General features: G+C 46.0%; 1 protein-coding gene across 4 annotated transcripts in view; it reads right to left on the reverse strand.

Annotated features, from left to right (window-relative positions):
* Positions 1-13,503, reverse strand: part of DOT1L (DOT1 like histone lysine methyltransferase) — a 111,907-nt gene that overhangs the window by 47,150 nt on the left and 51,254 nt on the right. For all 4 annotated transcript variants that reach the window (XM_063147169.1, XM_063147168.1, XM_063147170.1 and 1 more), the window contains exons 8-10: positions 12,812-12,867; positions 8,492-8,571; positions 1,350-1,418 (exon numbers count right to left, since the gene is read on the reverse strand). In XM_063147169.1, coding sequence (XP_063003239.1) covers positions 1,350-1,418; positions 8,492-8,571; positions 12,812-12,867 — 205 coding nt within the window. The remainder of the gene's footprint in view (positions 1-1,349; positions 1,419-8,491; positions 8,572-12,811; positions 12,868-13,503) is intronic.

Raw genomic sequence — 13,503 nt, forward strand, 5'->3', positions numbered from 1 at the left:
GAAAAGTGTGTCTTAGAATCGAAGAAATAGGGTAGCACTTTTTACAGACTGAAAGTCACTTTGTTACTTTAGGAACATAAAACGTAATTAAATCCAAGTTGGTTTGGCATAAAATTATTGCCTTTGGTAAATTAAAATTACAGCGTATTCAAACAATTATTACAAATTGAATTTACTTTTTTGTTTTTTGTAACTAATGGCGCTACAGACTCCTGAACTGTTAGGAACACCTGAACTGTAAAGGAACCTCTTTGGTTTTGCCAGTTGATGAGGAGCAGGCAAAAAATAATTTAAAAAAACAACAGAGGAAACCATCAACATTAGTAACAAAGAAAATTATTTATGTCTCCGCAAGTCCTCCACAGTGTCAAGCAGATGGGGACGGCGGACTTGGGCTTTATGAGAATCACGAGGTCCTCTGACATGAGGGCCCATAAGCCCTTCCCAGAGTGCAGGACACGGAATAATGGACTCAAGTTAAAGGAAGCCAGATTCCAGCTGGACATCAGGAAAAACTTCCTGACTGTTAGAGCAGTACGACAATGGAATCAGTTCCCTAGGGAGGTTGTGGGCTCTCCCACACTAGAGGCCTTCAACAGGCAGCCGGACAACCCTCTGTCAGGGATGCTTTAAGGTGGATTCCTGCATTGAGCAGGGGGTTGGACTAGATGGCCTTGTAGGCCCCTTCCAACTCTGCTATTCTATGATTCTATGATGACTCCGGATGGGAGACAGCGTTTCCAACTTCGTCAGTAATTTGCAAAAGTTAAGAGTTCACCCTAACATAAACACGTAGGGCTTGGCATGTTGGCTGTGAGTTCTAACCCCCGTAGCGGACTGTATGCTCCCTGGAGAAAAAGTTGGACTCTATGTCCAAAACTACGGAAAAGATTTCTAATCTGTAATTTACGGCTTCTAGAGACAGCGTGAGTCTAAACTGCCGAGGCTAAACTCCGGTTTGGCTCTTCTTCTCCCAAAACGGTCTCCTTCAGTAGCCTTCCACCTGGTCATGCAACATTTATGCAACTTAGGAATTAATGTTTGAATTTGCTTTTGCTTTCCCCCCGTCCGCCCCCCCCTTCCTGCCCCGCTTTTCCTTTTGTATTTTGTCAATTAGAATGCAAGACTGCAGATAGCGACTACACAGCTGCCTTAATCTTTGTACAGCACCTCTGCAACGTTTCGAACAATAAATAAATAGAATTATTTATCCCCAGGGCTCACACACACCACCACTTAGTTCCTTTACTGAGCGTTGCTGGGCATATCCCCAGCCTGACAACACCCAGTTCGAAATGCAGCAAACACGCAAATTAAAGGGAGAGAGACGCGGCGGAGCCAAACCTTACCGCTCAAGTTTCGACTGTTGATTCTGAAGTTTAGCGGTGCAAACGGTTTCGAGGATACGATCTGGCCACCTGGTGAAGGAAAAAAGCGGTGCTGCCCATTAATGTCTCTTACTGATGGAGACGCAGTCAAGAATGGGCGAATTTGTTCACGCCTACGTCAGAAAAACATAGGATTAAAAACTTTATCATCCAGAGGCGGACAGGTTCTGCGCTTAATATATCTAACAGTGGGCCCATTCAGAAGACACCTTAAAGCACAGGTTTAACTACAGTGATTAAGCCAGAAAGCCGGGTTGTGTTCAGAAGACACCTTAAACCACGGCTTTAACCATGGTGAATAAAGCAAAAAGCCTTATTCACCATGGTTAAAGCTGTGGTTTAAGGTGTCTTCTGAACACAGTCTAGCATTCTGGCTTAACCACTATGGTTAAAGCCATGGTTTAAGGTGTCTTCTGAACACAGCCTGGCTTTCTGGCTTAACCACCATAGTTAAAGCCATGGTTTAAGGTGTCTTCTGAACACAGCCTAGCATTCTGGCTTAACCACCATAGTTAAAGCCATGGTTTAAGGTGTCTTCTGAACACAGCCTAGCTTTCTGGCTTAACCACCATAGTTAAAGCCATGGTTTAAGGTGTCTTCTGAACACAGCCTGGCTTTATGGCTTAACCACCATAGTTAAAGCCATGGTTTAAGGTGTCTTCTGAACACAGCCTAGCATTCTGGCTTAACCACCATAGTTAAAGCCATGGTTTAAGGTGTCTTCTGAACACAGCCTAGCATTCTGGCTTAACCACCATAGTTAAAGCCGTAGTTTAAGGTGTCTTCTGAATGGGCCCATAATAGACTGTTTTATCCTGATGTAAGGGCAGGGTATCAAATCAAAATATATAGGTATAAAATGACACAAAAAACGCTATGTTACAGATTCGGAAAATGCTGTTTTTCTTCTGGGTCGTAGTTTAATAGTTGTCGGTTTTGTACAGGGGTGGGGACCGGTGGCATCCCATGGCACTTTCTGATCTGAGCACCGCCACAGCCTGAACAATCATTACCAACTAAGAGCACTTAAGAAACCAGCACAGGTAAATACGAACGTATTGGAGTAAACACTTGCCACATCTAAGTTAGACCTTTTGTCTGAAGAGCTGAAGGGGTAAGGAGGAAGAGCAAACAAAAAAGAAGACAAAAAGGTAAAACACACACGCCAGCTTTTAAACAACGCATCTCGGGAGTGGCCAGACACACCTCACCGGTTCACACAAGCATTCAAAACAGCCTTAATAAACTGAGAAAGCCAAGGCTGGGGAAATGCAGCTAAATGACCAAGGTTTTATCCAGGAAGACGAAAAAGACGAAGAAGCGCCATTGGAGGGGAAATGGCGGAGAGCGAACTGGGGGCAGTTTGCGGCTGGACGTGCCTCTGCAACGTGTACCTCGGAGGAATTGGATGATGGTTAAGTGACTGTGGAAAGTTTCAGCGGTAATTTACCGCGTGCAGGGAGGAGGCAGTGACCGAAGTTGATTCCTAGAGTTGAAGTTACTGTCTTCTTGCCCTCTGGGGCAGCAACAGCTAGCACGAGTGCAAAATAAGATGGGATAGCCACTATTTTTCGCCATAAAATTAAGATACTAGAGAATGTACATAAGAACATTAGAAGTGCCCTGATGCTGGATCAGACCAAGGGTCCATCTAGTCCAGCACTCTGTTCACACAGCGGCCAACCAGGGATGAACAAGCAGGACATGGTGCAACAGCACCCTCCCGCCCATGTTCCCCAGCAACTGGGGCACACAGGCTTACTGCCTCGGATACTGGAGATAGCCCACAACCATCAGGGCTAGTAGCCATGGATAGCCATTGATGGTACACACAATGTACACACAAATTGAAAGTGACCGTTGTGCTCTAAGGAAGAAGATCGGGTATCGCTATTCCTTCATCTCCGTGGTGCAACCGGATATGCCTAGCACTGGAACGAATCGGCAGGACGTTCAAGGCGGTACCGGAAGTGTTGATCAGCTCTGCATTGCACATTTGCAACTGGAACCCGGATGTCGTGTCTAGCCCTGCTCCCCCTGGGTTGGAAGAAGGTGTTTCAGGTGATCAATCAGAATCAGACTCTGAAGTAGAGGAGTCGGCGCCAGACACAGGCCAGCCTGGACCAGTGGGGGAGAAAGCTCACACGGGGGATCTTCACCAGCTGGGAGTTAACCCTCTCCAGCGCTTATCTCCTCAAGGGTGAATAATACATAGCCAGTGAGAAGCCAACATTCTTCCAAAGGAGAGAGCACAGAGAGGTTAGCCGATCCTAGAGTACGCCGCAGGCTAAAATGGGCAGAGTGAAAGGAAGGCGAGAGAAAGTCAGCCCGGCGGCGGAGCGAAAGGAAAGCAAGAGAAAGTCAGCCCGGCTGGCATCCCGTCAGAAGCTGCCTCAGAACTAGTCTCTCTGAAGTTAACACATCTTGGGAAAGGGCTTTCCATTCTCCTTGAAAGGACAATTGTCTTGCTTAGTTTGCAGTGTTTTGCCTAGGGCAAAGTTCCTAGAGATTAGACTCTAAGAGATGTTTATGGCTTGAATAAAGCTTTGTGGATTACTTAGCAGGCCTCCTTATTGTCTCCCAAGGAGGCAGGACGTTTTTTTGAGAAACACAGACACCCTTATTCTCAGCATGTTAGGGTGGAGCGAGCAGCAGAGAAAAACAACGGTGCGTTAATGCACACTGAAGAAAATACGGAAATGGCACAGAAGCGTCTCGCCACTTCAGCGCACTGCTGCCATTTGAAGAGGCAGGGGCTGGAGCTTCCTTTAATAACGCGCACGATCCATCAATGACAAACCAACACTGTGCTTACTGAATAAAGCACAGAAATGAGTCGGTGCATTAGCAAAAGTAATGCTCCTCTGTTCCCTTTCAGCAACAGCCACGCCTCGACTAGAGGGCTGCAGATGTCAGGATGCCCACAAATTGTGAGGGAAGACTTCAAAGAGATTGGCAAAGGAGTTATTATTATTTATTATTATTAATTTTTATTTATTTATTTACAATATTTATATACCGCTCCCCATTGAAAATTTCGGAGCGGTGTACAAGACAAAATTAAAATAAAAACAGAAAACAACAACGCTTAAAACAGATTTTAAAAGAAGCAAATACAGTGACTCCTGGCTGGACATTAAGGAAAGGCTTCCGTGAATAATGATGTTTTCAGGAGGCGCCGAAAGGAGTACAAGGTTGGAACCTGCCTGACCACCAGAGGCAGGGAATTCCACAGGAGGGGAGCCACCACACTAAAGGCTCTTCCCCTGGTGGATTCCAATCGGAGAATGGATCTAGGTGGAACCAGCAGGAGCAGGCCCTCGGATGACCTCAGTGACCGGGCAGGTTGGTAACGGAGAAGGTGCTCTCTCAGGTATCCTGGTCCCAAGTTGTTTAGGGCTTTGTACACAAGTACAAGAACCTTCAACCTGGCCCGGTAGCACCAGGAGCAGACCCTCAGATAACCTCAGTGACCGGGCAGGTTGATAGTTATGACACAAGCATCACCCATTTAGGAAGAAACAACAGTCCGGTAGCACTTAAAAAAACAACATTTATTGAGGCATAAGAGCCAGTGTGGTGTAGTGGCTAAGGTGTTGGACTGGGAGTCGGGAGATCCAGGTTCGAGTCCCCACTCAGCCATGAAAACCCACTGGGTGACTTTGAGCCAGTCACAGACTCTCAGCCCAACCCACCTCACAGGGTTGTTGTTGTGAGGATAACATGGAGAGGAGGAGGATTATGTACGCCGCCTTGGGTTCCTTGGAGGAAAAAAAGGCGGGATATAAATGCAATAATAAATAAATAAAATAAAAAAATAAGCTTCTGTAAGCCACAGCCTGCTTTATGAAATGCAATAGGTAGGTTTATACTCGAGCAGAGGAGGAAGGTGGGGGTTACAAAGTTAGGTCAAAAGACCAAGTAATGTAAGAGGCACAAAACGAAAAGAAGATCTCATTGAAAGAGTGATTAGAGAATGTGGCGATGCTCCATTTGGTGACAAATCAGCAAAGCAAGAATAATTGGGTGCGTGTATACCTAAAGATTGTCACAACTGTCCAGTTTTTCCTAGCCCCAGGTTAAGGACACATCTGACATCATAAAAACTATAAAGAATTCCAATGCAGCAGCTTTATGCCAGTGTCAGGCTTTCAAAACTTCGTGGTTGCCGCTGAGAAAATGGACCCTTCCAAGACGTGCCACGGAAAGGCTTAAGAAAACGGAGCCGGAGCGACCTGGGGAAAAGGGCCGCTTGGCAAACAGAACGCAACCCTTCCACACCCAGTGTGCAAGGTCATTGTTCTCCACCGTCAGACCCAAGAGGGCTTAGGTAAGACACGGGGTGCCTGGCAGGTGAAACAAAGGACTTTAAGAGTAAGCATCAGGGAGGGAATTTATAGCCCTAGGATTAATCAAGGGCAACGGATCACATTTCAAGAACAGATGTCAAGTCTCTGTGGGTGGATCTGGGGGGGGGGGGGAATGTTACAAGGTGAGATAAACCCGAATCAGGCTTCTGTTTAAGAATTGGGAAGTAGTCGTTTCAAAGGAAGCCACGTTGGAAGAGACCAAAGGCCTCTTGAGGGGAGACATGAGAGCACTCTTCAAATACTTAAAAAAGGTTGTCACACAGAGGAGAGCTAGGATCTCTTCTCGATCCTCCCAGAGTGCAGGACATGGAATAACGGGCTCAAGTTACAGGAAGCCAGATTCCGGCTGGACATCAGGAAAAACTTCCTGACTGTTAGAGCAGTACAACAATGGAATCAGTGGCCTAGGGAGGTGGTGGGCTCTCCCACACTAGAGGCCTTCAAAGGCAGCAAGACAACCATCTGTCAGGGACGCTTTAGGGTGGATTCCCGCATTGAGCAGGGGGTTGGACTCGATGGCCTTGTAGGCCCCTTCCAACTCTGCTATTCTATGATTCTCTGATTCACACATGCTCCAGGAAGCCCCCAAGCAGGACATGGGGGCAAAAGTTGTCTCCCGCTGTGGTTCCCCAGAAACTGGTATTCAGAGGCAGTATTCTGGAGTTTGTACATAGCCACTATGACTAGTACCTGTTGAAGCTACCACACACGAGGCCAAGAGGTTTTCTATCTGAAGGAACGCCTCCTCCCATATGGACCTGCCCGGACCCTAAGGTCATCCTCAGGGTCTTTCTCCGTGAGCCCCTGCCAAAGGAAGTGAGGCAGCTGGCTACCAGGAGCAGGGCCTTCTCTGCTGTGGCACCCCGGCTGTGGAAGGAGCTCCCTAAGGAGGTTCGCTTGGCACCTACATTATATGCCTTCAGACGCCAAGTGAAGACCTTTTGATTCTCCCAGCATTTTAACAATCTATAAATTTTAACTTGGTGTTTTAAATTTGTAATTTTGCATTGCTGCTGTTTTGATCTGGCTGAGCTTTTATACCGTATTTTATATGATGGTTTTACACTGTTGTTTTATACTTTGAATGGTTTTAATTTTTGTGAACCGCCCAGAGAGCTCCGGCTAGTGGGCGGTATAGAAATGTAATAAATAAATAATCAATCAATAAATCATGTCTGTAAGATCAAGAAAGCTTTGTGAAGAAGAGGGAATCACAATGGGGTGATCAAGCAGTCAGAAGCCTCCGGGACAGAATCATCGGATCAACTGAATCATCGGATCACCTGAATCTATGCAACTGAATCATCGGATCACCTGAATCTATGCAACTGCCCCCAAAACCAAAAGCCAGCCAAAAAGAAGGTAGAGAAAGCAATGTCTGTTGAAGGAGTCGCTAGCAAGCCGTAGAAATTGGGACCGTGAAGTGAAGAAAGAGACGCCACGTGGGTTTCTAACAGCTCTGCCAATTCTCCATCACGTGACAGGACCCTCTCTGCCCTGTGTCACCAAGCCTGTTCTGTGGTTTTCTTCCAAAGGCGTTCTGGGAAATGAAGAATACGGCAGGGAGGGAAGCAACCCCTCGTCCAAAGAAAGAGATGTCAAGAGAGCGGTCAGCCTTCCTTATCGGAGAGATATAAAGACAGCCATGCACCAGAGTAATTGCCCCGGGGGGGGGGGCTATTGTACTTCCTCTTTCTTACTTGCTGTCATGAAAGGTGGCATTGCATTGCTTCTTCCATTTGGCTTTTTGGTTTGGCTGGTTAATCTCCTCGAAGATTTGTTAGGTTGATAAAGAGTGCTGGTTTTGTTTGGATGGTGGACGAGAGGCGTCTGTCAGGTATGATTTAAGGTGGATTCCTGCATCGAGCAGGGGGTTGGACTCGATGGCCTTATAGGCCCCGTCCAACTCTACGATTCTAATCCTTCACCAAACCTTGAAGCTTCTCTTAGGGAAAACGAAGCCACATCGGATGAATTGCACCATCAACGTGATTTAAGAAAGGCTGATCTGTGACGTCCTTTTAAACCTTCCTCGGCTAACTCAAATATACACAGTGGCAAAAACTCCAGTGCCCTCCTCAGCAGGGGAGGGCCCACCACCAAACGCAACAGGGCTAGCGTATCACATCGTGAAGTAAATACAGAGAGAAATGGGGAAGAACTCATAAGTCAAGAGACTAGTGTTTTTATCCTATGTAAACCGCCCAGAGAGCCTCAGCTATGGGGCGGTATACAAATGATAATAATAATAATAATAATAATAATAATAATAATAATAATAATAATAATAATAATATGCACCACTGAATAAAGACTACTTAAAGATACAAAAGAAAAGACACGAGGGATTGATTTATAGCATTCTGAAGAGCATCCTTGGCAATCTCTAAGATTCCTAATATTGATGTAGCACCAGTATTGCTGTAAGCTTTGGAGAGTAACAGAAACAAGAGGCAGGTCTCTGCCCTGAGGAGCTTGCAAACTCACTGTCATAGTGAAAAATAGTAAGAAGAGATGAATGTGGGGTAGATCAGTTCTAGGAAGACAGTTTATCACAGGCTACAGTCACCACCAACACACAAGAACTCAGCACTAACTCCACATAGCTCAAAACACGGGCCACACTGTTCCAGCTTGATTTTTGTAAAAAAATAAAATAAATAATAAAGATAATAAATCAAACAAAATTTAAAAATCAAGATAGCACTGGCCAGAGGGGATTTGGTTCATTACCTTCCTTCATATTTGCAAATCGCTCCTTCAGCTGGTGATCCACCTCAGGACCAAAGGCAAAGTTATTCACAAAAATAACACTGTAAAATAACAAGAGAGTTAGCAAAACGTGGAGAAACATCTCAATTTCACTTTGAGGGGCAGGGGCGGATACGCACGTTGGTGGCATACAGAGGCAGGGGAACTATCTAACGTCGTCGTCTCTCTCTCAAAATGCATCTGGCCACGATAAAAGAACTAAATCAAAACCAATCGCTTACAGATGTTGCTAAAGGAAGAGTACGATTTCACTAACGTTTGCGCAACGTGAAAAGGTTCAGATGCAAAGCCAGGCAATGTCTTCATTAGGACCAACTAAAATGTTACGAGGGCTTGTGCAAGCTTTTGAGTTCTCCGGAACTCTTCACTGGACACCGTTGGTACAAAAAGGGAAAGGATGGCAGCTATAAAAAAACAGCACAAAGATTAGACCAGATGTTGGTATGGCATAACTGTAGATTGTGAATTTCATGGAGCTTTTTATGTCTCTTGAAAGATACCATATTTAGCCACCCAGGGTGGAAACTACCACCAGAGGAAGGTTATTTTCTACCAGCTAAAAATGGACTTTGCCTTTTGAGGGTTCCATTTAGCATCCGTTGTTACCTAAGGCATCACCTAAAATTGAGCTCCAGTTTTGCTAATCGAAAGACTGCCATGTTTCTCTTGACTTTTGCTCTCTGTCTACTCAGGAACCTTGCATTTTTGCCCAAAGCAAGAGACAGATCTGAGTTACAGCCAAGCCTTTATTTGATTTTTTTCCCCCGAAAATGAGGGTCAGGCATTGCTTTTCCGTCTCAGAATGCTAGGTGTAATCTTATATCTGCAACACTTACCAGTGACTAATACAGTCAGTCAGCCATCTTCTAATCTGCAAATTTCACAGTCCTAACGTTTGCATCTTCTCATGCTGCCCCCTGCTTTTTATACCATCTAGTTTGAAGAAGAGTTCTGGAGGATTTTAAAGCTTGCACCCGCTTTCCTGGTATTTCGGTATGTATGCATATATTACTTAATTTTCTATACTGCCTATACAGCTCGAGTCCAGGTTATTTGAAAGACTGTATTCTCCCTTATGAGCCTGCCTGTGCTTTGAGAACTTCTGGAGAAGCCCTTCTTTCAGTCCCACCATCTTCACAGGCGCGCTTGGTGGGAACATGGGACAGGGCCTTCTCGGTGGCTGCTCCGGCGCTCTGGAACTCTCTTCCCGGGGAAGCTAGGCTGGCTCCCTCCTTGATGGGCTTTCGGAAGCAGGCTAAAGCTTCCTTGTTCCAGCAGGCCTTTGGAGAACAATCTGGTCCTCCATCTATGTTAAGGACTTATAATTTTGTTGTGTATTTTAAACGTTTATGTTTTAAATTTTTTTTTGTACATTTCTTTTCCTAGGTTTTACAATATATGTTTTAAACTTTATAAGGCCGCCTTGAAGCCCAGTATTAGGCAAAAGGCGGGATACTAATAATAATAATAATAATAATAATAATAATAATAATAATAATAGCAGCAGCCAAAGCTCTCTGGACAGTTGGTCCTAATAAAGAAAGCGTCTGTGAATCTTCGATTATTATTATTATTCTCAAAGGCCAGTACAACTATCTTTCATTTTTGCATCAATGGACTCAATCAACGCCACAAATCGAGTGAGATTTCCCCCCTCCCCTTCTTAAAATCCCAAGTCACAAAGCACCGAAGCACCCTTCCCCCATCGGAGGCCTCCCAGACGTATTCGACTAAAAATCCCATCATCCCCGTCATAATTCGGGGGCGCCGAGTTGGGGGCAGGGGGCATCAAGTTGGCTTCCCCCAAGCACTGCTGCTTTGTGCCCAGAGGGAGGGGGAAGACCCAGAACAGGGGTGGATTTTCCACTGCTTTGTTCTTTACTAGAACCCCAAGGTCCATTGACCAGAGCCTGGTGCAAAAGATACACAGGAAGTCTTAAAAAGAGTTCTCGGACCTGGAATTTGTTCTGAGTACCAGTGGAGCTCCCAGCCTTTCCATACTAAAATCCACTCCCAGTTTTCACTCCATGCTTTCTTCATTTTAGCAGTATAAGTGCTGTTACTAACATTCAAAGCCCTAAACGGCTTGGGGCCAGGTTATTTGAAGGAACGCCTCCTCCCATATGTACCTGCCCGGACCTTAAGATCATCCACAGGGGTCCTTCTCCGCGAGCCCCTGCCAAAGGAAGTGAGGCAGGTGGCTACCAGGAGCAGGGCCTTCTCTGCTGTGACACCCCGGCTGTGGAAGGAGCTCCCTAAGGAGGTTCGCTTGGCACCTACATTATATGCCTTCAGACGCCAAGTGAAGACCTTTTGATTCTCTCAGCATTTTAACAATCTATAAATTTTAACTTGGTGTTTTAAATTTGTAATTTTGCATTGCTGCTGTTTTTATCTGGTTGAGCTTTTCTATTGTATTTTATATGATGGTTTTATACTGTTGTTTTATACTTTCGCCTGGCGCTTACACTGTACTTCTGTCGCCAGCTGAAGACCTTTTTTATTTTCTCAGTATTTTAACACCTAATTTAACTTAAATTTAAACTTTGCTGTTTTAGTTCCGTATTTTAACCTACATCAATTTCTGCTGCGTGGTTTTTATCCGGGTTGCGCTTTTTATATGGTATTTTGTATTTGTGTTTTTAGATGGTGGGTTGTTTTATTCTGCTTTTTATGGTTTTGATTTTTGTGAACCGCCCAGAGAGCTTCGGCTATTGGGCGGTATAAAAATGCAATAAATACATAAATAGTTGGGGTATGTGAGCACGGCTGGGGGGGGGGGGGGGTCATTGTTGTAGTTATTGTTTAGGAATCAGACATCTTTGCTCATGAACTGATTTCTTTCCGGCCACCCTTGACTAGAGCATCAATTCCCTTTCCCAACCTGGGGAGAAGCCTTTGAAACAAGAGCTCCACCCCTTCCTTTGAGAGAAAGGAATCTTTCCTTTCCTGGAGCTTATCTCTGCCTTTGTTAGGTTCTATTCTTTTGTTAGGTTAATGCCCATAATGATTAGCTAATGGCTTGGTCAAGGGTTGACTATTGAAATGACTTTGAGTTGTAGAGAAGGTGAGATCCTCGGCTCAACCCAAAAGCTTAAGGGGTGATTTAAAAACAGTGGGTTGACCCTCTACCTCTTCCATCTTTTTTTTCTTGCCAGATACAATCTGTTAAGGAGGAAAAGATGGAGGAGTTGCACAAGGCCTCTGGACTGATCCTGCACGGTGCTCCCTGTCTGGAAGCAGACAGAGAACGCTTCGTGCACACAGGTCTGCTATCCGAGAGCAGCACGTGTTCTTTGCCTCTGCCTATGCTCTGCTTCAAGCTTCTGCAGCCAGCTACAACTTAAGAACATAACATAAGAACATCAGAAGTGCCCTGATGCTGGATCAGACCAAGGGTCCATCTAGTCCAGCACTCTGTTCGCACAGTGGCCAACCAGCCATCGGCCAGGGACCAACAAAGCAGGACGTGGTGCAACAGCACATTCCCACCCATGTTCCCCAGCAACTGGTGCACACCGGCTTACTGCCTCTGATACTGGAGATAGCACACAACCATCAGGGCTAGTAGCCATGGATAGCCTTCACCTCCAGGAATTCATCCAACCCCCTTTTAAAGCCATCCAGATTGGTGGCCGTCACTACATCTTGTGGCCGTGAGTTCCTTGTCCAACAACCTGTCTGGAGGGGAATAAATCAAATGTTCTAAAAACGTTTCTAGGGCCTTTGCCTCCAAAGCAGTGGTTCTCAACCTTTCTAATGCCGCGACCCTTTAATACAGTTCCTCATGTTGTGGTGACCCCCAACCATAAAATGATTTTCGTTGCTACTTCATAACTGTGATAGGGTTGGTGCGACGATGTCATCACGCCGGGCACTCGTATGTGGGCATATCTGCACGTGGGCGGACCCTCCTGGAGACGGATAGAGGAGCGGTGTCTCGGTTCCTAAGACCATCGGAAATATGTGTTTTCCGATGGTCTTAGGCGACCCCTGTGAAAGGGTCATTCGACCCCCAAAGGGGTTGCGACCCACAGGTTGAGAACCACTGCTCCAAAGGGAATCCAAACGCCAAAGAAGCACTACCCCTGAAACTTCTTGCTGCTCCAGAAAGTGGGGAGCAAGCCCACCAGCACCACTTTCTAGCACCTCGTAGCAGGAGGGGGCGGAACAGTAGACAGCAATCTCCCATAGCGGGGGGGGGGGGGGGACGAGCCGTTTCGCACCTGCCGTGGCAGCCCTGGGGATCTACGTTAAAAAACAAATCCACCGTCACCATACCTTGTGTTTGCGATTCTCTCGCGCCATTCTTCTGAGAGGAAGTCACCTCTTTCCAGCTAAGACGACAGGAGAGAGAAAAAAACGGAGCTTGAAATTGCCATTTTAACTTGGCCAGGGTTAGCATTACATATCCGTTACAATGCCCTAAGGGAGGGAGGGAAGGAGGGAGGGAGAGGAAGAAAAAACACCTATGCAGTCCACGGGCTAGGTGGTTCTGTGACTTTATTTCTGCCAACCCTTCACCCAACGTCAATTGTCCATTTTGATACCGCATTAATTACTACATCCACATAACCAGTGACTTGTCTTAAGAAAAAAATGTAAGCCCATCTAAGGGCTAGAAATGCTAGTCTGTATTGTCCTCTGGGTTTTTTCCCCCAAACCAAAAGCAACTGCAGAGGCGACAATTTTGGGTAAAGGGCGGGACGGGAGGGCTGCTTAACCATTTCACCTCCAACCATTTCCACACCGCCCAATATTTCCCACCACCACCTCCCACAGCTGCAGTTCCACCCACCGTGGAATAAAGGAACAGGTAGCTATATTATTTTTTCCCTTTGCAGGGCAAATACAGCCGGGGAGGGTGGATTTTGAGTGGAATGGCCAGAGGTGGAAGAGCTGAGCAGCCTTGCTCGCACCCACAGGTGAGGTGTACCACCTCCATGGGTGCTTTTGGTGGCGGGGAAATGTGG

Source organism: Elgaria multicarinata, chromosome 23, assembly GCF_023053635.1.
Source record: "Elgaria multicarinata webbii isolate HBS135686 ecotype San Diego chromosome 23, rElgMul1.1.pri, whole genome shotgun sequence".
NCBI classification, from domain to species: Eukaryota; Metazoa; Chordata; class Lepidosauria; order Squamata; family Anguidae; genus Elgaria; species Elgaria multicarinata.